This window comes from Rhodamnia argentea, chromosome 4 (assembly GCF_020921035.1).
Source record: "Rhodamnia argentea isolate NSW1041297 chromosome 4, ASM2092103v1, whole genome shotgun sequence".
NCBI classification, from domain to species: Eukaryota; Viridiplantae; Streptophyta; class Magnoliopsida; order Myrtales; family Myrtaceae; genus Rhodamnia; species Rhodamnia argentea.
Window position 1 is genome coordinate 21939078 of NC_063153.1, and position 23629 is coordinate 21962706.

At 40.8% G+C, this 23629-nt stretch overlaps 4 protein-coding genes across 6 annotated transcripts; 2 read left to right on the forward strand and 2 right to left on the reverse strand.

Annotated features, from left to right (window-relative positions):
- The first annotated feature begins 2079 nt into the window (after positions 1-2079).
- On the forward strand, positions 2080-3835 carry LOC115740963. Of its 2 annotated transcripts, none has more exons than XM_030674633.2 (9): positions 2080-2310; positions 2400-2616; positions 2722-2774; positions 2843-2879; positions 2964-3029; positions 3118-3222; positions 3317-3470; positions 3566-3645; positions 3723-3835. In XM_030674633.2, exons 1-9 carry the CDS (start codon positions 2204-2206, stop codon positions 3786-3788), a joined length of 885 nt encoding a protein of 294 aa, XP_030530493.1. In that variant the 5' UTR covers positions 2080-2203; the 3' UTR covers positions 3789-3835. The 2 variants fall into 2 exon arrangements, with proteins under 2 accessions (XP_030530493.1, XP_030530494.1); XM_030674634.2 differs by having other exon boundaries at positions 3569-3645.
- Positions 3836-3947: 112 nt separating this feature from the next.
- Positions 3948-9240, reverse strand: LOC115740960. The gene is made up of 6 exons (XM_030674631.2): positions 7516-9240; positions 6373-6806; positions 6125-6286; positions 5651-5726; positions 5320-5475; positions 3948-5158 (listed from the first exon to the last, which is right to left on the reverse strand). Exons 1-6 carry the CDS (start codon positions 9082-9084, stop codon positions 5036-5038), a joined length of 2520 nt encoding a protein of 839 aa, XP_030530491.1. The 5' UTR covers positions 9085-9240; the 3' UTR covers positions 3948-5035.
- A 4189-nt stretch (positions 9241-13429) lies between these two features.
- Positions 13430-18663, forward strand: LOC115740962 (O-fucosyltransferase 35). 2 transcript variants are annotated; one of them, XM_048277510.1, is made up of 9 exons: positions 13430-14173; positions 15010-15147; positions 15308-15380; positions 15483-15558; positions 15632-15727; positions 16280-16412; positions 16725-16957; positions 17415-17891; positions 18034-18663. In XM_048277510.1, exons 1-9 carry the CDS (start codon positions 13676-13678, stop codon positions 18233-18235), a joined length of 1926 nt encoding a protein of 641 aa, XP_048133467.1. In that variant the 5' UTR covers positions 13430-13675; the 3' UTR covers positions 18236-18663. The 2 variants fall into 2 exon arrangements, with proteins under 2 accessions (XP_048133467.1, XP_030530492.1); XM_030674632.2 differs by having other exon boundaries at positions 13431-14173; positions 15483-15553; positions 15639-15727.
- Positions 18664-19098: 435 nt separating this feature from the next.
- Positions 19099-22137, reverse strand: LOC115740964 (MOB kinase activator-like 1A). Its single transcript, XM_030674636.2, has 7 exons — positions 21881-22137; positions 20879-20927; positions 20665-20773; positions 20439-20532; positions 19975-20108; positions 19680-19843; positions 19099-19441 (listed from the first exon to the last, which is right to left on the reverse strand). The coding sequence occupies exons 1-7, from the start codon at positions 21904-21906 to the stop codon at positions 19370-19372; spliced, it is 648 nt and encodes a 215-aa protein (XP_030530496.2). The 5' UTR covers positions 21907-22137; the 3' UTR covers positions 19099-19369.
- Positions 22138-23629: the final 1492 nt, after the last annotated feature.

The following is a 23629-nucleotide window of genomic DNA, read 5'->3' on the forward strand; positions in this document are numbered from 1 at the left end:
TTAAACTTTTTCACGTTTTGCCAATTGAGTCTATCCAGTCAATTCCGGGAAAATCGATGACATGACTACGGTCATCCTACGTGGCACGCCTAGCATCGACGTGGACTTTTTTTTTATTAATATCTTCTTCTTTTTGAAATTTTTAGCAAATATTTATTTGTTTTCTTTTTTTTTCTTTACTTTTTTCAACACTTTCCTTTTTTACTTCCTTCTACCCTCCACCGGCCATCGACAAGCCTAGCGATCGCCGATGCAGGTTGTTGGCCTCAGAAGAGGGCCGCTATCATCGGTCTCGGGTGAGGGATGCATGGGCCTTGGTTGGTGAGGGAAGCCCTTTGCCAAGATCGGGCAAGGGTTGTCCGAGCCAGCCCAGAAGAGGGCAACCAACACCTGTCTAGCCTTCGCCTTAGTCCGGCAGAGAGTAGAGGGAAGAAAAAAAAGTAAAGGAAAACGGAAGAAAAGAAAAAAAGGAAAAAATAAACGCAAAAATTTAAAAATATATTAAAATATTATTCATGTTAACGCCGGTCGTGCCACGTAGAAATGCCAGTGTCCCTATCAATAATTTCCGACTAAAATTGGCCAAGTAAACTCAATTGACAAAAAGTAAAATGTTTAGAATTCAATTGGCAAAATTAAAAACTTTATGAATAAATTGGCAAAATTTTATTTTTGGATTTTTTTTTATAAATTATTTCAAACAGTACAACTGATTAATTTAAGGAAATTATTTTTCAAACTATATATGTTAGGCGAAAAAAAAAATGAAGCCTTCGACAAGTTTTTTTTTTTTTTTAAAGCTTTATCACTGCAAATTTCAGTCGTTTGCGGACACATCTAGAGCGACGGATCCTTCACTTCGAGCTTTCTTCTATTGATCAATTTGTTCCTCAAAGATATACTTCAAAAAAAATAAAATAAAAATGTGGAATTGGGCCATTTAAGGTATGGGCCGAGGAGTTTATATCCGAAGCCCAGTACCATTGTCCTACCCAGCCATTTTCCCACATTTATGTCCTTTCTGTTTTGTGTTTTTTCATTGTTATTATTCTTACAACATTCATATCTAACAGGAAAAATACTATGTACATGTGACTGAGCTTGGACTCAATGACCGGAAAGAAGCACCTATTTTCAGAACTACCAATTTGATACCTCACCTCAACAAAAATGTGCATTATTCACGAAAATGTCATTCTTCTTGCCAATAACATCATTATGCTTCTTTCATACACGCGCCAACGCACGGTCCCAAACCACTCAAAATGCTGACGCCGCACTCACTCATCTCCGCCGGCTGCCTTTGCCGCCACCGTTGCCCTCTCCGGACTCGCTCGGTTGCTCTCGTAGCTCGCCGACGCCCCCCCCAAGGTTTGTCCCTCTTGATCTCTCTCTTTTTGGAGCTAGGTTCGGAGTTTCGATGAGTGGAAAGTACAAGTTTAGAATTTATTGGATTCAAAGGGTGATTAGTTTATTTAAGTATTGAAAATAGAGATGCTCTTTTAATAAAAACAATGCTCTCTTCATCAAAACTGTGGTCTCTCTCTCTATATATACTATTGCCGCAATTGATAAAAACCAATTATGGCCATCAAAATCATGTGAAAAGGACTTTGCCCTTTGCAGTCTGCAGTTGGATTTGGGGGGCAAATAAGGACCAATCATTACCAGAAGAAACCATGGGTCCCTCCTCAGAAGCATCTCCAAAGAGCTGGTGCTGATGAGGCAAAGGAATTCCTGTGGCTCATAGATCGCCTGCTCTGGACTTGACCACCAAAACCAAAGTCGTGGCAGATCAGATCCAGAGACCATCACCCTTCCTTTTCCATTTTTTCCAAATGGGTCCCCAAAAATCCTGACCAGTGCCTTACCAAGTCCCAATCAATCATTTTGTCCTGCTCAAAACCCTATTTTGATTTTTATTTGTCTATTTTCTTGCCCCAACCAAATGACAGATAGGCCAAGTTTTGTTGCAGCTGCAATTTATGTCCACAACCACATCTCCCAACAACTTAAAATTTCCCCCTTTGCTTCCAATGTCCAGCTACTTTCTTGTGCAAAAACTCCCAGCAGAAACCAGTGTGTGTCTCCAAATATTTTGACGATGGCTTCTCCAATCTGGACATAGGAAAGGAGGACACTAGTCTTTCCATTGCCAACAGCAATAATAGCATATCATCATCCTGCCAGCCTAAAGGTCTCGATGTCAACCATGTCCAGTCACAGAACAAGATTCTTCAGAGCCCCTGAATCTGGTTTGAGACATCAAACACCAGGACATGTCCAAAGATTAGCTCTTTGGAGGGCTATGTGAGTAAACTCTTCTCAGTTCATGCACTTGGCAAACCCATCAATCCTAACAATTTGATATGTCCTCTCCTTTTCCACAAAATGATCAGGAAAATGGACTCTGAGCCTTCCAATATAGGAGAAGTGGAAGAACTCTCACTGCAGACCATTGCAGCATTACCAACCCCTCAAGTTGATACGACCAAGTCTCCGTCAAACCTCCACTTCGATAGGGTGCAGCAATTGGATCGGGAGTTGTGGCAAGAGAACATACAAGAGTTCGGACAATTTGTGGCACGAGAGGCCTTGCTCGACGAAGAATACTGGGTATTTTTTTTTTTCTAATCCCCTAAGTGAAGATGCAGGTACTGAATTCTCACGGTTATGTTGTTTATGAGTTGCTTATTGGTCCTGTTATTAACTCTGCACTAGACAGCAGCATGGCTGCGGGCGGAGAGTCATTGGGAAGACCGAGCGAATGACCGGTGTGTACCGCATACCATCGCTAGGGGAATTTACATCGACTTTCATCTAATTGTGTCTGTTCTCGCAGATACGCCCTTAATTTCAAAAGGAAATTTGCCGAGCAGGTAAATCCTAATGCCTGGTTATTGAAGCTCCTTGTTATAGACCACAACAGAGAGGTCACCATCAGAATTTTTCACACTCTATAGGAATTCAATGCCATAAAGAGGCGACATAGAGGACGAAACGGGCAGAAATGCATGTGCATTGTCACGGTATGGCACGCCTCACAGATCCAATTCTATTCTTCTTTTGCCGGGACATGAAATGCAACTTCCTGATATGAAACAAGAAGTTTAACAGGTCAAGAAGGAACACGGTAATGTCAACCGGATGATCCTGAAAAGCATAGTCGGAACGCTCGACTTGAGCATCCAGTACTTGCTACATGGAGAGACTTTTCCCGGGGTACAAAATTACTCCTGAAATGATCATGCTTGACAGACTTCTGTGATATCTAGATCCAATCAAACATAATATGAAAACCCACACGGTCTCGCAGGAAAGGGTGAGGGATCCTCTGTTCGGCCGCATCAATGAAGCAGGACCGGCCAGATACGGCTACATTGGAAACCTGTGCGTGGCCAAATCAGCTCGTCGCCAGGGCATTGCAAGCAACATGATGAGTTTTGCGCTCGAATCGTCAAAAAGAACCGGTAGAACAAGCTGTAACATTCTTTTAACTACTCGAACATTACCGTGATCAGAAGGTTGGTTTTCCACCATCTATAAGATGCTACTTTTGTGGCAGCAGGAGTGGAGCAAGTTTATATGCACGTGCATAGAGATAACGGTCCTGCACAAGAATTGTATGCGAAGATGGGATTCAAGGTACCACTGTGATTCCTTCTAAGAAGGTTTTGCTGGAAACCAAAGAACCAATATGACTCATTTGCATTGACAATCAGATGGTTGAAGAGGCAGCTGCACAATTGGTAGAAGAGCCGACTCACTTACTCTGCCTGGAGATCTGAACAGTGCTGCGGTATAAGTACTTTGATTTTAACAAGTGCCATGAAGCGGAAACTGTAATTGCCGTGCTTAGATTTGTCTCGCTCATAAGTTAGCCATAAATCGGCTCCACACAAAGAGGAGAGAGGGACAGAGGCCCAGCGTTTAATCAAATTCGTTTCGCGGCGACAAGCCAAATCGTCCTCAATAATCAGGAGCGTCATCCACAGCAAAGAAAGACACTTAGCTAGAAGCAATCTCGAGCTCCTGTAAGGTCATTTGAGTCCATTTGCTCTAGAGAGGACTCGAACTGATTGAATTTGAGCAGAAAACCTGCGGCGAGGCACATCGCATTTGTGCCTAGGTATTCTTTTATCAACACATATCTGTTTGATTTGATTTGAAGCAACAATCGGTTGCGACGGTGCTTGTCAGCGGAGCGAGTCATGTATGCATGCAAAGTAAGCCACTTCATTGCATTCAAGAAGACATTTCGGGATGTAGCACATTCCTCAACGGCTGCTCATCAGCTCCAGGCGATGAAAGCACCAGCAAACAGGAGTACATTACATCGCCAGTAATTGGACGATATCGCAAAGATCACGTTGCGACGTTTAACAGATTCATGCGGACCAAGAATATTATGTCCAACATCTGCAAGTAATGGGGCCCTAAACTCCAATTTATATTCATTAGCGACTACAGCCCTTATTTAGTTTGAATCAAATCCTCCACATAACGAGCTTCTTGGGCTTACACAGAGACACAATGTCACGACTTCTGACAAGATCGCATGACATCATTTAAGGTCCACACCTAAGCATTTCATATGATTTCGGGAAATCGCACTTCTTGCAAGGCCAGATTCCAAACTCTAGGAAGCAGCAAAGCTTGCATAAGCATACTCGCTCTCATAAAACCGTCATTGCAAGACAAGGCTTCTTCTCATTGCAAGTAGAAGTTGCAGACATAGCAAAAGAGATAATGCCCAATTGGGATACTTCACAATCTTCACTGTCGATAGAGTCAGCACAAGCGCTGGCACAATGTTTAACCAAGGGTTCTATTCAAAGGTTAAGAAGCATAGATTCCAAAAAATGCTACTGCTTCCAAAAAGTAAGGCCATTGATCAGCGTTTTGGTTAAGGGAAGGATGCTGAGGGGGTAATGTCAGTGATTACAAAAGAAACAAAAGGAGCTTGTATCCTCGTTCAAAAACTTAGTTTCTAGATTTTGGCAAATCTATGAAAAAGAGAACCGAAAGAAGCCGCTCAGGAATATCGCAATGGACCTACAGTCTCATGAATTTTGAGGTGCTCTAAAATTGGGGATAGTGTCAAGCCAATGATACGTACATCGGGATTTGCATGACTGTCTAGAAATGCATCGGTGATCTGCAAGGAAACCAGTGACGCCATAAGTTAAACCTAGAAATCTGACTCAAGCATTTGCCTTTTTCGCACCCGAAAAATGGTGTATAGGACAGAGATCTGGAATTTCCAATTTAAAAAATGAACTGCAGTCTCTGTCACTCAAGGTCGCCAGAAATTCTCACCTGACTGCATCCGAAAACTTTAAGTTCCTTCAACAATGAGCAGCTATCCACTATCAAGCCCATGGCCTCGTCTGTCAAATTTCGGCACCAAGACAGATCCAAAATCTGCAAATCTCTAGCTCGCTTGGCAAGTGATGTGGCTGTGTTGTGTCCAACCTGAGAAAAGTGACAGACATCCAAACAGAAAACCCAGAGACACTGAAGCATTAAAAAAGTTAAGTGAAACATTCAACCAAGGTCAAACAAATGGTCTTCCATGTTAACAGGGCCTCAACTGACGAGGGATACGATACTCATCGAGACACTTCTAAAGCAAAAGAGAACAAGCTACCTTCTTAACATTATTGAGTGAAAGTTCTTCCAACCGTTCTCCAGAAGTTTCCAGAAAAGCAGCAACAGCTTCATCACTTCCATGCATCAGAATTAAAATAAAAAAAAAACAATATGACGATTTAGTACCTCCAAAATCCAGAGATCATAGAAATCCTGACTAGAAAAAAAGCAAACAATGGGCCTCTTATGCCCAACAAGCTTGCCAGCAGCATTATTGATCATTATCAGATCCACTCTAAAAATATAATATTCTGTGTCTTCGGATCCAAGTTCTACTTGAAAGATATTAAAAACCCAAAAATTATTGTACATAGCAAATCCATCGAACTAGAGGAACGTTAGTCTCCAATATCATCGTGTAACTTAAATGCATCATCCACCAAAAAAAATGCCTAAAGTTATAATTTCAACTCATAGGCTTGCATACAGAGAACTTTTCCTCTGCACAAGGTTAGTCATCATAAGGACATACCTGAAAGTGTTACGCCGGAGAATAAGTTTCCGAATTCCTCGACAACCATTTGCAAGATGTCCAATTGCAGCATCCGACAATTTGATCAGGTTCATAATGTCGAGGGAAAGTAACCCGGGACATGTTTCAGCAATGACCTTGAAGGAAGCATCAGTCAAATTCCTACACCATTGGTGAGATATTAACAAATCTGAGATTAAAAAGCCACGGAAAAAGGACAAACAACTACCAAAAGTACAGACACTTACTTGCAATCTCCCAAAACAAGCTCCTTCATATGATGTCCTTGTGCAAACATAAACTCTCTGATAAAATCATCACAGACAGACTGCATGCCAGATACGGACAAAACTTCCAAATGTTCAAACTTCTTCAAAGCTGGTAGAGTGAGCATAGCATCAATGCTTTGGCAGTCATCTATGTACAATTCCTTTAAAACTGATCCCAGCGAATTGGCTAATGTTTCGACACTGGTAGAAGTCAGAAGAGAGCACTGATTGAGATTTATGGACCTAATTGCCGGTGCAGCAGAAACAAGAGTCCTTAATCCAACATCAGTAAGACGGCATGCACCAGTGATGCATACAGTAGATAAGGCAGTCAAGCTATTCGCTGATTTTGCTAATGAAGAAGATATAGCGTAGTCTGCCAGACAGCGCCCACACTGGTTAAGTTGTAGAACCTGTGCCAAAAATGAGGGTCAGATGGAGAAAGCAGATTCAAACAACTCTCTATCAAAGTTATACAGAAGCTCGCACCCCAAAGTCTCCTGTTGTATAGTACAGCGAGGAACACATCCAAATTTCAAAAAAAATTAAACACCTTAATAGTCATGCGTGTCCGCAATAGCATCATCGTTTGAAACAAAATTCCCCAAAGCCAAGTTCACATACTTCTTTAGGCATCAAGCCACAAGATAACAGACAAAGGAAAAGACTATCCTTGTCTTTAGAGACAAAGTCATTCATTCAAAAGACCCCCAACATCCCCAAAGCACACACTCTAGCCAACCATTCAGCAAATAGGGATACAGATCAAAGACAGTCAGAATGTGATTGGCATTTTCAAAGACTAACAATCTTGAAAAGTTAGGCTTCCTATGCAATCTGATTACTTCAAAAACCTTATTAGGCAAGACTCCAAAAAAAAAACTCCTCTAGTCTAGCACAGTACCACCAAGTCGTCATTGTTGACCTAAAACGAGGCAGGGAAAAGAGTAGCCAGCACCCGCAAAGAACGAGGAGGGAGCCATTCAGAAAATATGTCAAACACAATAAAGCAGTTATTATGAAAAACCAGTAAACTGATGAGTGAGTTTCGAAAACAACAAATAATTCATTGTAGAGTCACATCGGCCAACAAACTAACAAGCATAATAAAAGACAGCTTACCGTCAGGTCACTAGTATCACATTCACTGAAAGATTTAGCAAACTCTTCCTCGGCCAGCCATGAACAATCCCTTATGCATAACTCTGTCGGACATCCTTGGATAAGTAGGTCAAAAAAATGAGCATTAATTCTCCTGGAATCACATAACAACTGACACAGCCTGTGCCTCAGCACGTCTGGGACACCTTCAAGTGAACTAATTGCATCAAAATTGTCAGCAAGGACTTTTATGCACAGTTCTTGCAGCGAAGGTGGCACTGGCTTTATGAGGTCACAACCTTGATCTTTTCTTGGAACCCATTTTATGACAGGAGACTCGGATTTCGCCGAAGACGAGCGGGTCTGTTTTGCACTCAGCTTGGATGAACGATCCCTAATGATCTTCATGGCAGTAGCGAATGGGCCCGGCCAATCTTCAGGGTCCTGCTGTGCTTCTGCAATTGCCACTTCCACATTTCTCTCAACCTCTGGTGGTGAATTGCTCTCCTCCATCTCTTCAGGGTTGAAGTGAGCAAACCGTGATGCATTTGTCTTCGCTATCTCCTTAAACCTTTCCCTCATATGAAGTGCTGAAGCTTCATTTTGCTTTTCTGTGATCCTCTTCAGATGTGTCTCAGCCTGAATCCTCCTATCATCTGTTTTGCATGTGCTATCATCCAAGACAACATTATCTTGATTTGAACCTACATCTCTGCCGTTGGATAGTAAGAGGTTATCATCCTCTACTAACTTGGCCTTCCCTTTTTCTGCAGCACTATATTTTCCCCTTCTCCTCGCTTCAACAATTCCATCACAATCACTTTTCAAAACTAGACTCGTACCATCGTTGTCAACCGATAAACCCTTCCCTTTATCCTCAATACTATTTCTCTCTTTGTCACTAACAGAACCATTTACAATCTGCCTTAGGTCTACACCGAAAAGCTTCACCTCAACTCTTACTCTGCCAGCTAGTTCTACTTTACCATCTGCCTCCCCTTCGCTTACCTTCACCGACTCATCGCCGCGGGCCGAGACCAGCGCGCCTCTCACTTCCAATCCACTCTTGGCAGAACTCTTCCCCGACCTCAATCTCATAAACCCTCGACATCCATCACCCTCAGAAAAATTCACTAAACCCAAATCCACATTCAACTCTTTTACCTCGTCGTCATCCACATTACCTTCTCGGCGTGGTTTGGCGTGCGGCGCGTCTCTAACCGGCTCCTTCGCGGAACCCATCTCCCCGCGCTCATCCCCCTCGTCCAAATCTAAAACCCTAACTTTCTCATCACTAATCGAACGGCTTTTCCTCTTGCGAGCGCCCGACAGCGCCATCTTGTCGGTGGACTCCTCGGCAGACGCCAGGCGAAGGCTCCGACGGCGGACGGCGGAGGCGCGAACCCCGTCGCTATCCTGGCTCGGGTTCGGGTTCGGGTCCGGGTCCGGAGCGGAGGATTGTGGGGATTCCTGGACGGCGGGCTCGTGGGCGCGAGCGGGGGTGATCGGCTCGATTCTGGCCTCTCCTTTGTGTCTCTTGGGCGGGGACTCGATCACCGGAGCTATGGCGCGGGACCTGAGGACGACCATTTGCGGGAAAGAGAGCGCAAGCTCCGGCGGAGCGGGTGCGGGAGAGGGATTGAGACTGAGAGCGAGCGAGAGTGGGATTGAGCGACGACGAAGCAGAAGAAGAAGAAGTTGAAAAAACGACGCGAAATTAGGTTTTTTTCCTTTTTTTTTTTCCCTTTTTTTCGCCCATTAATTCTCTTGGATTGAAGCTTCCTTTATAAGCGAAGCGAGGCTCATAGACTTTCCCGCCAATTCCCTAATTAGGGCGTAAGATATCTAAAATCCGTAGTTAGTATTCTCACAATGAAAATTTCAAATAAGGACGCGGAATGCCCTATTTTTTTTTTAATATGTGTCTAAAGTGAAGTTTGTTTTAAATAAAAATTTTAAGTACCCACATCATTTCAAAAAATGACTTGATTAATGACTTTTTTGTCTTTTCATTCTTTTTTCTTTCCATTCTCGCCAGTAGCTATCCGACCACCGGCGGGTGCCTCACTTGGACGTGCCGAGGGCTGCCCTCATCGGCCTCACCCAATCCTCACCGGTGGCCGGCCGTTGCCTGAGACCGGCCACCAACATGAAGGTCGAGCAAAAAGAAATAAAAAAGAAATGACAAAATAGAAAAATTAATAAATAAATGACGAAAATGTCTTTGATGCCCTTGTTTGAAATAAGGTCAACCACATATCCTTATCTAAAAAAATTAAAGATACTTCGGGCTCCTTATCTGGAATTTTCCCTTTTGATAATCCCCTCATGAAAAGGTGAAAAAGGACAATTTTTCCATATTTCTTTTTTCGGGAAAAAAATATTATTGAAAAAATCATATGATTTATAAAAACATATGGCTCACTTGTTATTTTTTTCTAACCTGCGACTTTTATTTTTGGTGATGAGGATTTACTTTACAAACTGCTTTGGCCGGTGGCCACGAATGATTTGGACATCATACACTGCTTTTTAAAGCTACATATGGATGGTAACTTTGTGAAATAAATAGAATGAAGTTTGGTCGGCTCTTTTGGTGGGGTTGCCGGATATGACAAATTTCTTCAATTTTAAGGTCAATAATTTATTTCTTTTCTCCTTTTTGAATAATTTTTTTATCAGCTTTTTTCGAATAATTAACGACTGTTTTTGTAGGAATAATCGTTTGAAATCCATCAAACTTTTTCAGTGTATGTTTTAGATTTGGTCATTTTAGGAAGTTTTTCGGTGTATGTTATAGAATTTGGTCGATTTAGGGAAGTGAAACTGAGATTTTTGTTTCCAACAAAAAAAAAAAAAGACGACTAATTAGATTTTTGGTAAAGTAATGAGAATTCAACTTACCATAAAAATGTGAAAAGCTTGAGAAAAATAAGAATCTCAAATATTTTGCTGACTTAGGGAAAGAAGCTTGGATTGTGGAAAACATAACATACGTGATCAACCTTTTAAAGTTATGCAATTTAAACGAGCGTTTGAAAAGCCGTGACACTAAACCGAGCACAAAGGCAAAAGATTTGGTGCTTTTTGCCCATTTTTTCCCACCAAATTCACAAATCACTTTTTTTCTTTATTTATCCGTTATGCTACATGGGTGAGCATAGTTTCAAAGTAGAATTGGTAACCGGTGAAAACAAGATAGATTTCATATTTAAAAAATTAGGAAACCGGTTCCAATGGACATATTTAAGGTTCCAAGCACGAACCTTGAATCTGAAACAAGCTTTTATTGTAGTTTTTGTTATGTCTTTTTGCGTATTCCTGCGATATTTCCATGTCTTCTGATGATAAGCGTGTAATCTAAAACCTTCGGTTTGAATTTTCATTGATTCCAACGGTAGATTCCAGGCTTCATTTTTAGAGGACTTCCGTCTTAAAGGTTTTTTTTTTTTTTTTTTGGGTGATTCACTTCCGAATATGCTCATCGAATTAACCTCGGATGGATTGAACTTATATTTATGTACTTTGGATCTATGTTTGCTATTCATGTCCATTATTAGACATGTGCAGATATCCACAGATAAAATTATAGCAAGATCGATAACTTAATGAGGCGGGCGACTACTTTTAGTTGCAAGTTTTGAATTGCTTAAGTATGTCGAGTCCGTTAAAGGATTGACCATTCGGTCTAAGTAACTAACGAGAATTGCATTCACTTTTCGATTTGTTGTCGCTTCTATAAGACTTTTGCCGAGATCATCATCTAATTTTATTTTTTATTTTTTGTTGGAAAGATCATCATCTAGTCGATAAGTCTTATTAAATTATTTAATTTTTATTTTTGGGTGGGGACATCGCCTAACTTTCGGTCGTAATGGAACAACTCATCTTCAATCAATTGCCATACGAGTACAGTTGGAACCCAATCCTTAGTTATTGCATCCACCTAGCCTTTTTAGCTGCCTCTTGTCATGATCTTAATTTCCACAAACCCCTGTCCCTGTCTTTTTCAAAATTTTAAAAAGAATTCTTTATTTGCAAGAATTGAATATGTTTTATAAAAATAAAATACGAATTCGGCATTGTTCCGAAAAAATGTATGAAATTTTATTTTTAATTTTCGCTTATATTTCAACATGCTGTCGGAGATATTTTTCCCGACAATATTCAATTATCAATTTGTCAATTTCTATGAGATATTTATTCCGGAAAAAAAGTGCAACTAAAAATATAAGCAAAGATTAAGTTATAGCCAATTTCCCAAAATAGCCCCCACGGGCCTACGCACCGTCACACCGTGTGTCCGCGCCGCGTAGAATGCAGTCAAAGAGAGTTAAAGGATTGGAAAAATCAACGTTGAAGGACTAAAATGCCCTCCGGGACAGCCGTCGAATGGAGCCGCGGCGAAGGGTAATCTCGGGTTTCCGACACAGTCAATGTTGGCGGCAACGATTCAAAAAGGCGACCGTGACCCTGGAGCGCGCCTTTTGCAGTTATTTCCACTTTTGCCATTTCTTTTTCTCCTCAAATCTTCACAACATGACAATTTTTCCTTAAGCTCACAAAAAAAAAAAAAAAAGAAATTGTTTACGTCTTGCTTACTATTTTTTTCTCATACATTTCTCTTGATGGCTCGTAATTCACCCGCATTTAGCTCGTATTCCGATCGAAAATGTAATTTTACCGATGGATAATATCCTAAATCGACTTTATTAGCACACAGTAAAACTCACCTTCTAGATGTGGTAAAAAAAATTCATTTAACTTGGAGCCACAAGAGGTCTAGCGTTTTTTCTATTTGACTCAATGTAACGTTATCCCGAGTAAAAAAAAAATTAAAAAATTAGGATTAAATTTCAGCCCTATCATCGGCTCAATCATTTTTTTTCTTTTTTTTGGCGACCCTTTTCGGCACACGACATGATTACTCATTTTTTAGCCACTTCACACCGTTACACACGAATTATCCCTGAATTAGCCGAATAATTCGAAAGAAACTATTAAACGCAAAATGACAATAATTCTCGTGCTTTGTTAAAAAAAAAATTCCCTTTTTTCAACCGTTTTTCTTTTCGTCCTTCCTTTTTTTTGTTTTCAAAGACAAGGAAAGGCAAGAATGCAGTCCCCATTGCGATGCTATGAACAATATACAAACGTTCGAGCAGTGCCAATCACGAGTTAAGGCTGGTTTCGATTGCACAAAGACAACGTAAACAGACCTCCAACGTCAGCTTCTCCGAAAACCTTTGAATTTTCAATCTTTGTAACTTCTTTGTCGCTTCCATTTGTCCAATCCTCTTGCAAGCTCATCCATCCAGCACGTTTCTCGAGCTCACGAAGGAAATAACTCTCCCTTTTTTTTTTTGTGGCGAGTGGACGGAATCAAACTTTTATAAACACGTGTTGCGTCATGTTCTGGAAATGTTACACTAATTTTAACTTATTTTACCCCCTTTTTTGTTAATGATTTAACATGTCAAGAATAAGTTATATATCCAACCCATATTCTTATTTTTGTTTTCATTAGATAACACGAATTTATTAAACAGAATTGATTTTTTGAATCAGAATTGTTGCCAAACGCATTCCCGATTATACAAATTGTGTGAAGCTGCAACTTTCAATAAGTTACTCGATTATGCTTAATGGCATTATTAGAAGGTTGTGCAAATAAATGGAATAATAATTCATTTATCTAACAAAATTATTATGGTGAGCCCCTTATTTAATTTCAAAAAATATCTCCAACATTAGAGTAATTACATAAATCTTCAATAGCTTTAATTTTTTTTTTCTCAGTTTGGTTTACCATTTTGGAAAGTCAAATTTTTTTTTTACGTTGACCAGTTTTCTCCCTTACTTTTCTAAGATTTTCCTTAATTCGTTTTCGACGTTTCCGTGTGGTTATAGAGGCAGACAAATGACGCGCTGACTCGGGGACTGGTCACCCCATCCGACTCAGCGATCTTCTCCAACCTCCCGGCCTCTCATTAAGAATTCACTGTACCAGTCTCGCGTTTCAGATTCTCTCTCTCTCCATGCTTCTCGCTCGCCAATGATGGTGTCCACCGCCTCCTAGTCATTCCCCGTCCAATCTCCACCAACCGGTAAGGCACGACACTCACTGTCACGCGCGCGCGCGCACTGTCAGAAGTCACAGAAGTCGGGTTCAAGGACGAGAATGGGCCACCACCACCACCACCAAAATGGCTCCGCCGACGGCGGCGTCTCCCAGCGCGTCAACAGCCCCCGCTTCTCCGGCCCCATGACTCGCCGCGGCCACTCCTTCAAGCGCGCCTCCACCACCACCGCCGCCGCTCAAGCCAAGGACTCGACCAACGCCAGCAATGGCAGCAGTACGAGCGCTCTCCACGAAGTCATCGATCTCCAAATCAACTCGCCCAGATCTGAAAATGGGACCATCCATCAAGCGGCTGCTTTCGATTTGGCCGTCGACAGGAAGCAGGCGTACTATCGCTACTACAACCTCAGGGAAAGAGTGGGCCTGTTGAGGAAGCCGGTGGAGTATGTTGTCGGGGACTTGGGATCGAAGGAAAGGAAGAAGCTTGGGCACTTGATGTTCCTGTTCTTTTGCGGGGTTTGCTTGTTTCTGGGTGTCTTCAAGATTTGTGCAAATGGGTGGTTCGGATCTGCCATCGAAAGAGCCGAATCGAACGGGGTTAGTTGGTTCATCTGCTTACTCGTGAGTGATTCTTTTTGGGTTCTAGGTCTTAGCTCATTTTAGGATGATTTAGGTGAAGAAGAAGTAGCGTTTCATATGTTAAGATAAGTTGACAATCTATGAAAAAGAAAATGAGTTGGCTAAACTACAGATTTTGGCTAATTTAACGGGTTAGCTAAATTTGTGGCATTCTCTTTCTCTGTCCTCTTGGTTTTGGGTGGAAACTTGACCCATACAGATTTGCCTTTGTAGGGAAATTAATTTGAGGATTTGTTTATTATCAGGACGAAGGGAGATATAGGGGTGGCACAAGTATATTGCTATGATCAATTCTTAATTTCATTACCTAATTGTAACTTTTAAGTACTTTTTTTGGGTCAAGAACCTAAATTTGAAGTACTTAGAATGGACTTTTTCCTCTGCGCATCTCTGTCTCTTTTGATGTTTTCCCAAGGGCTTAAGAATTTTCTTCCCTCTGCTTAAAGCTGTTGAGCCCGGTAGACTGGGATGGCACAAGGTAAATAGTACCTTTAAAGAGTGTCATCAAGTCTATATTTGTCTTTGAAGTACTTTGCGTGAAAAATCAGGGGTCTGCACATATTGGGAAAGTGCATTGACCTCAACTTGTTGTTGTGGCCTATGATTAGGCCGTGTGGCCACCCGCTCAGTTTGATGGGAAATTAAGGAGAACTGGTTGTTTCATTGACAATTTGCTACTTGTTTTTTCTGGTTCATAGTCGTTTTCGACACGAGATTGAGTTGTCACATTCTTATGCATGCTCTTGTGCTTATGTATTGTATTTCTTCTTACTCTGATCAATTCTCTTATGTAGGTTCTCTATGATCAGTCAGCTGCTCTTCCAAATCTGATCAATCGAAGGGCCTCTCCTGATTATGATCGTAGGGAAGAAGGAAGTGATGTTGATAGAACTTTAATGACGGTAGAATATGGTGACAAAAGCATGGCGGATGTAAGTATTGATGCTGGTGTGATGCTCGCTTTTCACTTATTTGAGATTTGGTTGTGAAAATGAGACGTGGCAGAAAGCCTTGATGCTATGAAATTCTCATTTAGGACTATTGGTTTTTTGGTCTTTCACGAAACTTAATGTGAAACTTTGGTTTGTTCAGTATTCGGAGATCTGGTCCAAGCCCAACAGTGAAAACTTCAACCAATGCATTGATCAGCCAAGAAGTCATAAAAGTAAGGAACCTATCATGCTTGGTCGAAGTCCACATCTGGTTATGTGCTTTTCTGTTTTCTCCATGCTTTTCACTAACTTACAATTCTCACTTTCTTTTACAGAGCTTGATGCAAAGACGAATGGTTACATTCTCATTAATGCAAATGGTGGCTTGAATCAAATGAGATTTGGGGTCAGGTCACTGTCTGTTTGATTATTTTGAATTATCTTCTAAAATCAATTTGAATTATAATGACATCAATAGTTTTAGAGTGCAGATCTGTGATATGGCTGCCATTGCTAAGGTCATGAAGGCGACACTGGTCCTTCCTTCACTTGATCACACATCTTACTGGGCTGATGATAGGTTGGTTTGTTTATTTTACTTTTCCATTTGGAAGCTACCAGTGGAAACACTCATCCGACTCTCATTATCTCGGACAAAATCTGACGCTTATTGGTTTGTCAAGAAGAACAAAAATGTTTGTGGTAAAAGTAGAATCCTTGTTTATTTTTCAAGTTCTGTTGGGGCACTTAGACAATTCCTCCCTTTAGATTGGTTCTCACTCTTCAAATAAGAGTAGTTTTCTTTTCCATCATTGTGACCTTCTTTGTAAATCAGAAGTCTTATCAGCACCATTATCCCTTCAATTGGCATAATAATTCCATGGTACAAGTCTTTTGTAGTCGGGCACGTATATCTAATTATAAATGGCTTGATAATCTTGTGTCTGCTTGCCTTTCTTTGAAAGCTATTCTGAAATGTACAAGATCAGACCTCTCAAAGTAGCACAAGTGCTTGCCTTTTTTTAAAAGCTATTCTGAAATGTACAGGATCAGACCTCTCTAAGTAGCACAAGTACTTCCATGGCATGCATTTCCATTGCTGTGGTCTCAATTTTCTTCTCTTCATTTGCAGTGGCTTCAAGGATTTATTTGATTGGCGTTACTTCATCAACACACTAAAGGATGATGTCCACATAGTTGAGAGTTTACCTCCGGCTTATGCAGACATTGAACCTTTCAACAAAACACCGATTTCTTGGTCGAAGGTGAAATAATGATTCCTGTCTGTTCTATCAATGACCATCAAGACATGTACCTGTCGGAAACTGGGGCAGTGTACTAAATGCAGAGAGTGAAGGGATGCATGCAAAGACCGCTACTAGAAATTCTCTTTAACAAATAGAAGATCCTAAACTTCAATATCTTTCGCTCTCTTTTTTTCTTTCATCCTCTTTTTTCCTTCTTTATTTTCTTTGTTAGAAAAATGCGTATTTAAAAAAAAAAAATGCAGCATTCTATCCTATCTTCGGCTTTCCATGTGTCTCTACCAGTTGGAGGACTAATGTTTTACTTTTCAGGTCAGTTACTATAAGGCAGAAGTCCTCCCACTACTGAAGGAGCACAAAGTGATGTATTTTACTCATACCGATTCTCGGCTTGCCAACAACGGCATATCCAATTCTATACAGAAGTTGAGATGCCGTGTCAATTACCGAGCATTGAGATATTCAGCACCGGTCGAAGAACTTGGGCAAACCCTGGTTTCGAGAATGCAACAAAACGAAGGTCCTTATCTAGCTCTCCACTTGAGGCAAGTCCAGATCGATCCACTCTTTATGAATGTAATGTAAGTTAATAGTTACAATTTCCAGTTTTAGGATTCTGTCAATGAGGTAAGTGAACGGTAATTCCAATAAAAAAATAGCTTTTTGAGTATTAAGCGACTTATTGACTTCTTCAGGACCCTTAAAATGGGGACTAAGAACTGGTTGGTTGTCTTAGTATGGGTTAATAGTCAACTCAGGATGTGGAATATTCTTTAAATAAGGAGTTTCACTATGGGCTTTAGTTTGCTATGTGGGGTTTTGAGATCTGTATATCACACAAGTCGGTGCTTTGTCTGTCTAAGTACTTTTTTTTTTTTGGTTGAAATCTGTCTAAGTACTTTCCTCTCGACAAGTTTTAGACCAGGTTCAGTGTTCCTGAAGAAGTGCTGTTGAATTAGTCTTTGTTGGCATCACAACTCATGTTTTCTTGATCCCTCACAGGTATGAGAAAGATATGCTGGCATTTACTGGCTGCAGTCACAGTTTGACAGCTGAGGAGGACGAGGAACTACGGTTGATGAGATATGAAGTAATTCATTGGAAGGAGAAAGAGATTAATGGAACAGAGAGGAGGTTACTTGGCGGCTGTCCATTGACTCCTAGGGAGACTTCACTTCTGCTAAAGGCTCTTGGATTCCCGTCTAATACCCACATTTATTTGGTGGCTGGTGATGCTTATGGAAAAGGAAGTATGCAATATCTGAAGGACGAATACCCCAACATATTTTCACATTCGACTCTGGCAACAGAAGAAGAGCTTGCTCCTTTCAAGAATCATCAAAACATGCTTGCTGGTCTAGATTACATTGTCGCCCTTCAGAGCAATGTGTTTCTTTATACTTATGATGGGAATATGGCGAAAGCAGTTCAAGGCCATAGGCGGTTCGAGAATTTCAAGAAGACGATTAATCCAGACAAGTAACTATAAACCTGTTCCTACTCTTTTCAGTTAGTCTGATTTGTTTTATTTTTCTTCCCATTTTGATATTTCGTTTTGTTTCTGACCCCGATATGGATCATCAACAGGTATCTCATCTTCATTTCCCCTGTGTGCATGCAGGATGAATTTTGTTAAACTGGTTGATGAACTAGATGAAGGGAAGATTTCTTGGAAGAAATTCAGTTCCATAGTGCAGAAACTTCACAGAGATCGAACTGGAGCTCCGTATTTGAGGGAGCCCGGGGAATTCCCAAAACTAGAGGAAAGTTTTTATGCAAATCCGCTTCCTGGGTGCATTTGCGAATCGACAAACAGAAGGTAGTGAGGCTAAAAAGAGAAGTGTTTCCTGTTTCCATGATGCAATTCTGGGTGCGTAAGAAAGAGATGAACGCGTGCTTTGTCGAGGTTCAAGAAATCTTCTCAGCCTAAGATGCCACAGCTAAATCGGAAAGTTCCTTAGCCTAGTGCTCTGGCTGGTATTACATTGGCGTCACTGAGCAGCTGAACTTAAAGGCCGCTCAAAGGGATTCTGGTAAATGTTCCATTCAGAAGAAAATTTACAGAATACCATTGAAAGAAAGATTATGAGCCCCTGGTGCCCAAAAAAGAAACAAAAATATGTGACTTTTCTGTTTAGGGGATATAACATAATCCCATGAGGTTAAATAATAGTGAATTCGTTTGTGTGGCATAGATGGCCTTGTAATACTCAAAATTACACATAATGAAAGATCTCTGTTCTCTGTCTTTGTGCGGGATTTTTGACTTTTGATTCGTCAAAATCTGGTTTAGCTTTGCTGTTATTTCACTGTCAGTTGCTGTTCTATGCTTATCATCAACAAGATCTGGTTTCGGTTTATATGAAGTCGGCATGGAGCATGCAAATGCCATGCATACTTTCTAGCATAAATCTACAGGGTCTAATCACCAAGCCACTTACTCCGTGTTTTTACCATCTTCGGGATGCGGGAGAAATAACTCGAATAGCCGGGGTAGTTTCTCGTTAGGCTATCAGATGAAAGATTTTCAAAGTTTCGGAGTTCCAAGAAGAGGAGGAACGTGAGCTTTTTCTAGGAATCAATTCTAATTATGCTGCAGAGAATTGCCAACTGACATGCTGTTTCAAGCACTTGCTATCGACAGACGAGCAAGGGCTTCTCTTGCAATTCCCTCTGACATCTCGTATGGACGAACCTTTTTGCTATATAAGGATCACAATGTATGCGCAAAAACTGCACTAAAGGACATTGGGAGACCAGGAGTTTACTTGTTTGATGTTACAGAATTTACACCAAATCTTTGATATAAACACACTAAAGACAAAGTTATGAGCTGAATCAAGATATCTCATACACCGACGACAAAAAGAAGTTAGCCCGATAATCTCAATCTAGATATCCAAAACAAGGGGGAAAAGGGAAACAAGAAAACAAAGGATAAACAAAACCGCCCATCACTACAACTGCAGAATAGATTCGACGAGTTCATTAAGCGGCGCAAGCTCCTCTTTGTTGATCAGCCGAAATTCCTGCATCAAATTAAAGCAAATCAAGAGTTGCCACCGGAAGTCTCTTTTGTACTAGACTCTCATTGTAAAGCCGATAGCCTAACTAAAGTGCTGCTTGTGACTCATTAATACAGTATTTGAAGGTGTTTTCTTCAACCCAAGCTCAAGACTAAGAACATAACATAGCCAAATCTGAGAAGTGTGACAGAATCATATGGGTTAGTCATATCTGCAAAGCTTAGCGACTATGCTTGCTTACCCACGTGAAGAGAACGAAATGCTTGAAGCAAGTATTTAGATGAGCTTCTTCCTTCAAGCTCACGATCTTCTGAAAATGCGAGTGGTAGATATGGGCATAGACACGGAACAAGCGCTTGAAAATGGTTTTGACAACTTCTTTGAAATTGCTCGGAAATGGAGCCCCTGTAAACACGTCAAAACGGATAACTCAGTGCTTATGTAGTACAAAGCACCTAACAAATCTATAAAATATCTGTATGTTTTGACTAGGACATTAGCATGGATCTCCAGCTTCGTCAAGATGTTAATCTTACCCAATTTTTGTGGGAAAACTGATTCATCGTCAAGCTGAACCTCAATCCAGTCCATCAAATACTCGACGTATTTAGGAGCTGACACCTCGATGGGTTTCTTAATGGTCACTCCATCAGCCCACCTGTACTCGTATCTGCAACAGTTCATGTAATCTCAATCAGGCCTTCTGATATCTTCGTTCAAAGGCTAAAGGCAACAAGGGAAAAAAAAACTGATACTACTGTTGGGAAGAATGATCTTCGTTACAGAGATCAAGATATAACAAATAACAATAACCATCTTTTATGTGAATATAAATGGAATAAAGATTCTGAGGATTGAACATCTATGTGCTAACAGACTATCTATAAGTAACTTTGAGGTTAAACGACTGCAACATAAGAAAAGATTTTCACATGAACGAACCTGCAAATAGGCATCAAACGGATAAAGTAAACACAAACTTTGTCGAGCAGCATCTTACTTTGAGCCTGCGGACATTGTCGGGCAGTTAGATGGCGTGCAGAATTCAGTGAGTGTACCATATAGAATGTTCACTTGATTGAAAAAGTCCACGGCTGTATAAAGCAAAGAACCCAGACAGAAAATTAATCAAAGGGAAAAAATTGATTGTGCTACATGTTCATGAGTTTAATAGTTCAACTATTCATGTATTCTTGTTAGCAAATTAATAATGCTGAAGTACTCACTGTTTACTGCCAGCCACTCATTGATGTCTTCTCCAGGGGGAAGCCGCACTGCTTCTCTCAAATTTCCACTTCCCAGTGTAGCATCAATGTGTCTTTGTAGTTGAGCACCCTAAAATACGAATACAGGGAAAGAGGAGAACGCGCGCAAATAAATTGCTTAGTTCATCCATAGTCGGCCGATGAAGAGCAGATGATCATAACACGAAACACCAACCTTACTTCCCGATGGAGCGCTCTTTTTAGGCCTAAAAGTCTTCTGATTTCTGCACAAGTTGTGATCGGGTACGACAACATGAGATCATTACTAGCGAAAAAAAGGCAGCATGCCAGAGATGAGTACTTCAAAGAGCATTGACAATCGAGTCTAATTGGTTCCCATGTCCTGTTTCTCTCCTCCTTTCAATGACAATGACCATCATCTGCAAGGACATTCTGCGACTACGCAAGCGAATAAAATCGGTTCATTGTAACAGCTTCTTTAAAACAGGGGACAAAAATCGACCGTCACAGCAAACAATAAACAGTTCAAAGTTCACCCACATGGGTACAGTTTGCAATCTAATTGCACTCCACGTGTGGTTTAGCATCAGATCAACATTCAGCAGCAAACCAGGGAAAAAGAACCCACCATCACGGCAAACAATGAACAATTCAAAGATCACCAAACCATGCCCATTTCCTTACTAATTGCCTACTCTCTCTGGTTTAAGATCAGATCAACGTTCAGTAGGGGAGTTTCGGGTTTCTGAAGCGGACCGGTATTGGCATTAACTGCTGTTGAACGTTCCGAAATTGGAAGAGACAATTAAAAACACTCCCAACAGTCCGAATTGTCATCACAAACCACGCACCAACATCTATCTGCAGCCTCACGATGAACCTCTAGAAACGACGGAACATGAAAACCGAAAAAAGCTGACGTTTTTCAGCGATCGTTCCGAGCCTCTACATTACAAAAACCATCGCCACTCCACCTCATCACCATCTAGCACACCAAAACGTCAAGAACGAAACCAATTTCTACCCAAATCAGGCAGCGAGACACACAACCAAAACGCATGATCGTTGCGCGAAGGAAAACATGCAACGACAACAGCAGCAGCGGCAGAGGACCCCACCCCTCTCTCTCCGCCACCCACCCACCGTACCCAGAAAGAAAAAAACAGCAAGAGATCACGTTGAGAACCATATCTTCAAGAATTAATAGGAAAAGAACCTGCTTCCGAGGCCAAAGAGACTCATGGTGATGGAGCGGTTCCCCCCTGCCCAGCCTCCTTTCTTCCTCCTCAAGAGCGCCAAAAAATAGCGCAGAAGAGACACGACGGTGGGCACAGAAATAAGAATGAGAGCTGGAATTGAACATGGTCGTTTTTATACGGTAGACAGGAGAGAGAGACGACAGGCTGTCATGTGAGAGAGAGAGAGAGAGAGAGTCTGTCTTCTTGGCCAGCAAGAGTCTTCCATGTTTTCCATTTTGCCTTCCAATCTGCTGAACTGGCTCTTTCTTCCTTCTCATATATTTTCCGTTCTTTTCACACCCTTCAATTAAATCTTGCACCGTCTCCATTTCACTTTTATATTGTAAGTCCTTTGGATTCCCTCAATTTAGGTAGTTGAAAAGCCGCGACCTTTAAATATCCCATTAATCTCCCAATTCGATTAAGATGCGATCGAGTTTAAGCTTGAAAAAGCCGGCGTGAGCACGGAATCTTCTCTCACTTGGCACATGAAGTTTGCAATCGGATTCGCAGTTAATCATTTCTATTCTTTTGTGCTCTCTTTCGAGAATTTATATCAATCAAGCGTGCCGTGAATTTTCGTATAGATATGAATAAGTCTTGCACGTTTCGAATTCGGCGCGACTGTCCATTTTATGGACCCCGCATATAAGAGTAATATGAATGTCATGTAATTGATGGTTGCGACGAAATTGATCTGTCATGGTTTCTAAAAATAAATTCTCTCCAAATAGAGTGAGAGAATGTCAAGACAGGTGGCACCAGGTGATTGGTTGGGATGGACAAAGGGGCATGAGAATTTGGGGAGAAGCAAAGGTGGCACGCACACCAAAATCATGATGGGCATGATTTCAATGATTGGAGATTTTGGGACAAGAGACAGATCAATCTTGGTTTTAGGAAAGTGGAATTAGGATAGTGTCTGCTTCCTAATCTTTACAGTATTCCTCTATTTCCAGCTAGCTTTTCTATTTTTCCTTCTTTTTTTTTTGGCTTGCTCTCTCAGTTTTTTTTTTTTTTTTTTGCCCCTTTTTTTTAAAGATATAACATCCCAAGGATTTTAATTTTATACCCTACGATTTTTTTTTTATTTTGCACAAATTTTTCTTGCTTTCAGGATATATGAGAATTTAAAAAAATTGGTCAAATCCTAACTTATTCATCAACAATTTTTTTTATAGAATTTTTTCAGGAAATTAATTTTTTTTTAATAAATATGTGGTCAATATTGGGGGGTGGGACCGGGGTGTGGCAATGCCTTAAAACAACTAGCTGGATACACATATTCAATGTGATGTGTATGTGGGGACTGAGCAGGCGTGTATTGTATATGTACTAAGATGCAAAACAAGAAATCATTAGAGTTGATCCAAACCAAAGCTGAGTTGGCAAACTAAAACAATTATTATTATCAGTATTTTAATTTTTTTCCTTTTCTCTTCTTCTTCAACTGATCGCTAGCCATGGCTGTGGTCGGGGACCGGCCATAGCAAGCAAGGACAAACTTCACCAGATCCGGGGAGGTGAGGCTCGAGCTTGCCTGCAGCCCGTCACCTTGGTTGGCAACCAACAGAAGCGGGGAAAAGACAAAAAAAAAAAGAAAAAAATATAATTTAAAAAATAAGAAATAAAATTTCTTAAAAGAAGTGCATACGGAACATCGGAAAACATTTTTCGGGTAATTTTCAAGTTTCAGCAGAACATGGAAAAATATTGCCATTTTCCTG

What these genes read in the sequence shown, in the direction of transcription:
- LOC115740962 (XM_048277510.1), top strand. Translation starts at nt 13,676, where the DNA reads ATGGGCCACCACCACCACCACCAAAATGGCTCCGCCGACGGCGGCGTC. An exon ending in GTGACAAAAGCATGGCGGAT is followed by an intron (nt 15,148 to 15,307) that starts GTAAGTATTGAT and finishes TGGTTTGTTCAG; the next exon opens with TATTCGGAGATCTGGTCCAA. An exon ending in CACCGATTTCTTGGTCGAAG is followed by an intron (nt 16,413 to 16,724) that starts GTGAAATAATGA and finishes TTTACTTTTCAG; the next exon opens with GTCAGTTACTATAAGGCAGA.
- LOC115740963 (XM_030674633.2), top strand. Translation starts at nt 2,204, where the DNA reads ATGTCAACCATGTCCAGTCACAGAACAAGATTCTTCAGAGCCCCTGAA. An exon ending in TTAGCTCTTTGGAGGGCTAT is followed by an intron (nt 2,311 to 2,399) that starts GTGAGTAAACTC and finishes CAAAATGATCAG; the next exon opens with GAAAATGGACTCTGAGCCTT. An exon ending in AATGCATGTGCATTGTCACG is followed by an intron (nt 3,030 to 3,117) that starts GTATGGCACGCC and finishes GAAGTTTAACAG; the next exon opens with GTCAAGAAGGAACACGGTAA.
- LOC115740964 (XM_030674636.2), bottom strand. Translation starts at nt 21,906, where the DNA reads ATGAGTCTCTTTGGCCTCGGAAGCAG. An exon ending in CTCTTTGGCCTCGGAAGCAG is followed by an intron (nt 20,928 to 21,880) that starts GTTCTTTTCCTA and finishes CAACTTGTGCAG; the next exon opens with AAATCAGAAGACTTTTAGGC. An exon ending in ACAATGTCCGCAGGCTCAAA is followed by an intron (nt 20,109 to 20,438) that starts GTAAGATGCTGC and finishes GAACTGTTGCAG; the next exon opens with ATACGAGTACAGGTGGGCTG.
- LOC115740960 (XM_030674631.2), bottom strand. Translation starts at nt 9,084, where the DNA reads ATGGTCGTCCTCAGGTCCCGCGCCATAGCTCCGGTGATCGAGTCCCCG. An exon ending in CTTGTTTTGGGAGATTGCAA is followed by an intron (nt 6,287 to 6,372) that starts GTAAGTGTCTGT and finishes CCAATGGTGTAG; the next exon opens with GAATTTGACTGATGCTTCCT. An exon ending in CTCCGGCGTAACACTTTCAG is followed by an intron (nt 5,727 to 6,124) that starts GTATGTCCTTAT and finishes GATGCATGGAAG; the next exon opens with TGATGAAGCTGTTGCTGCTT.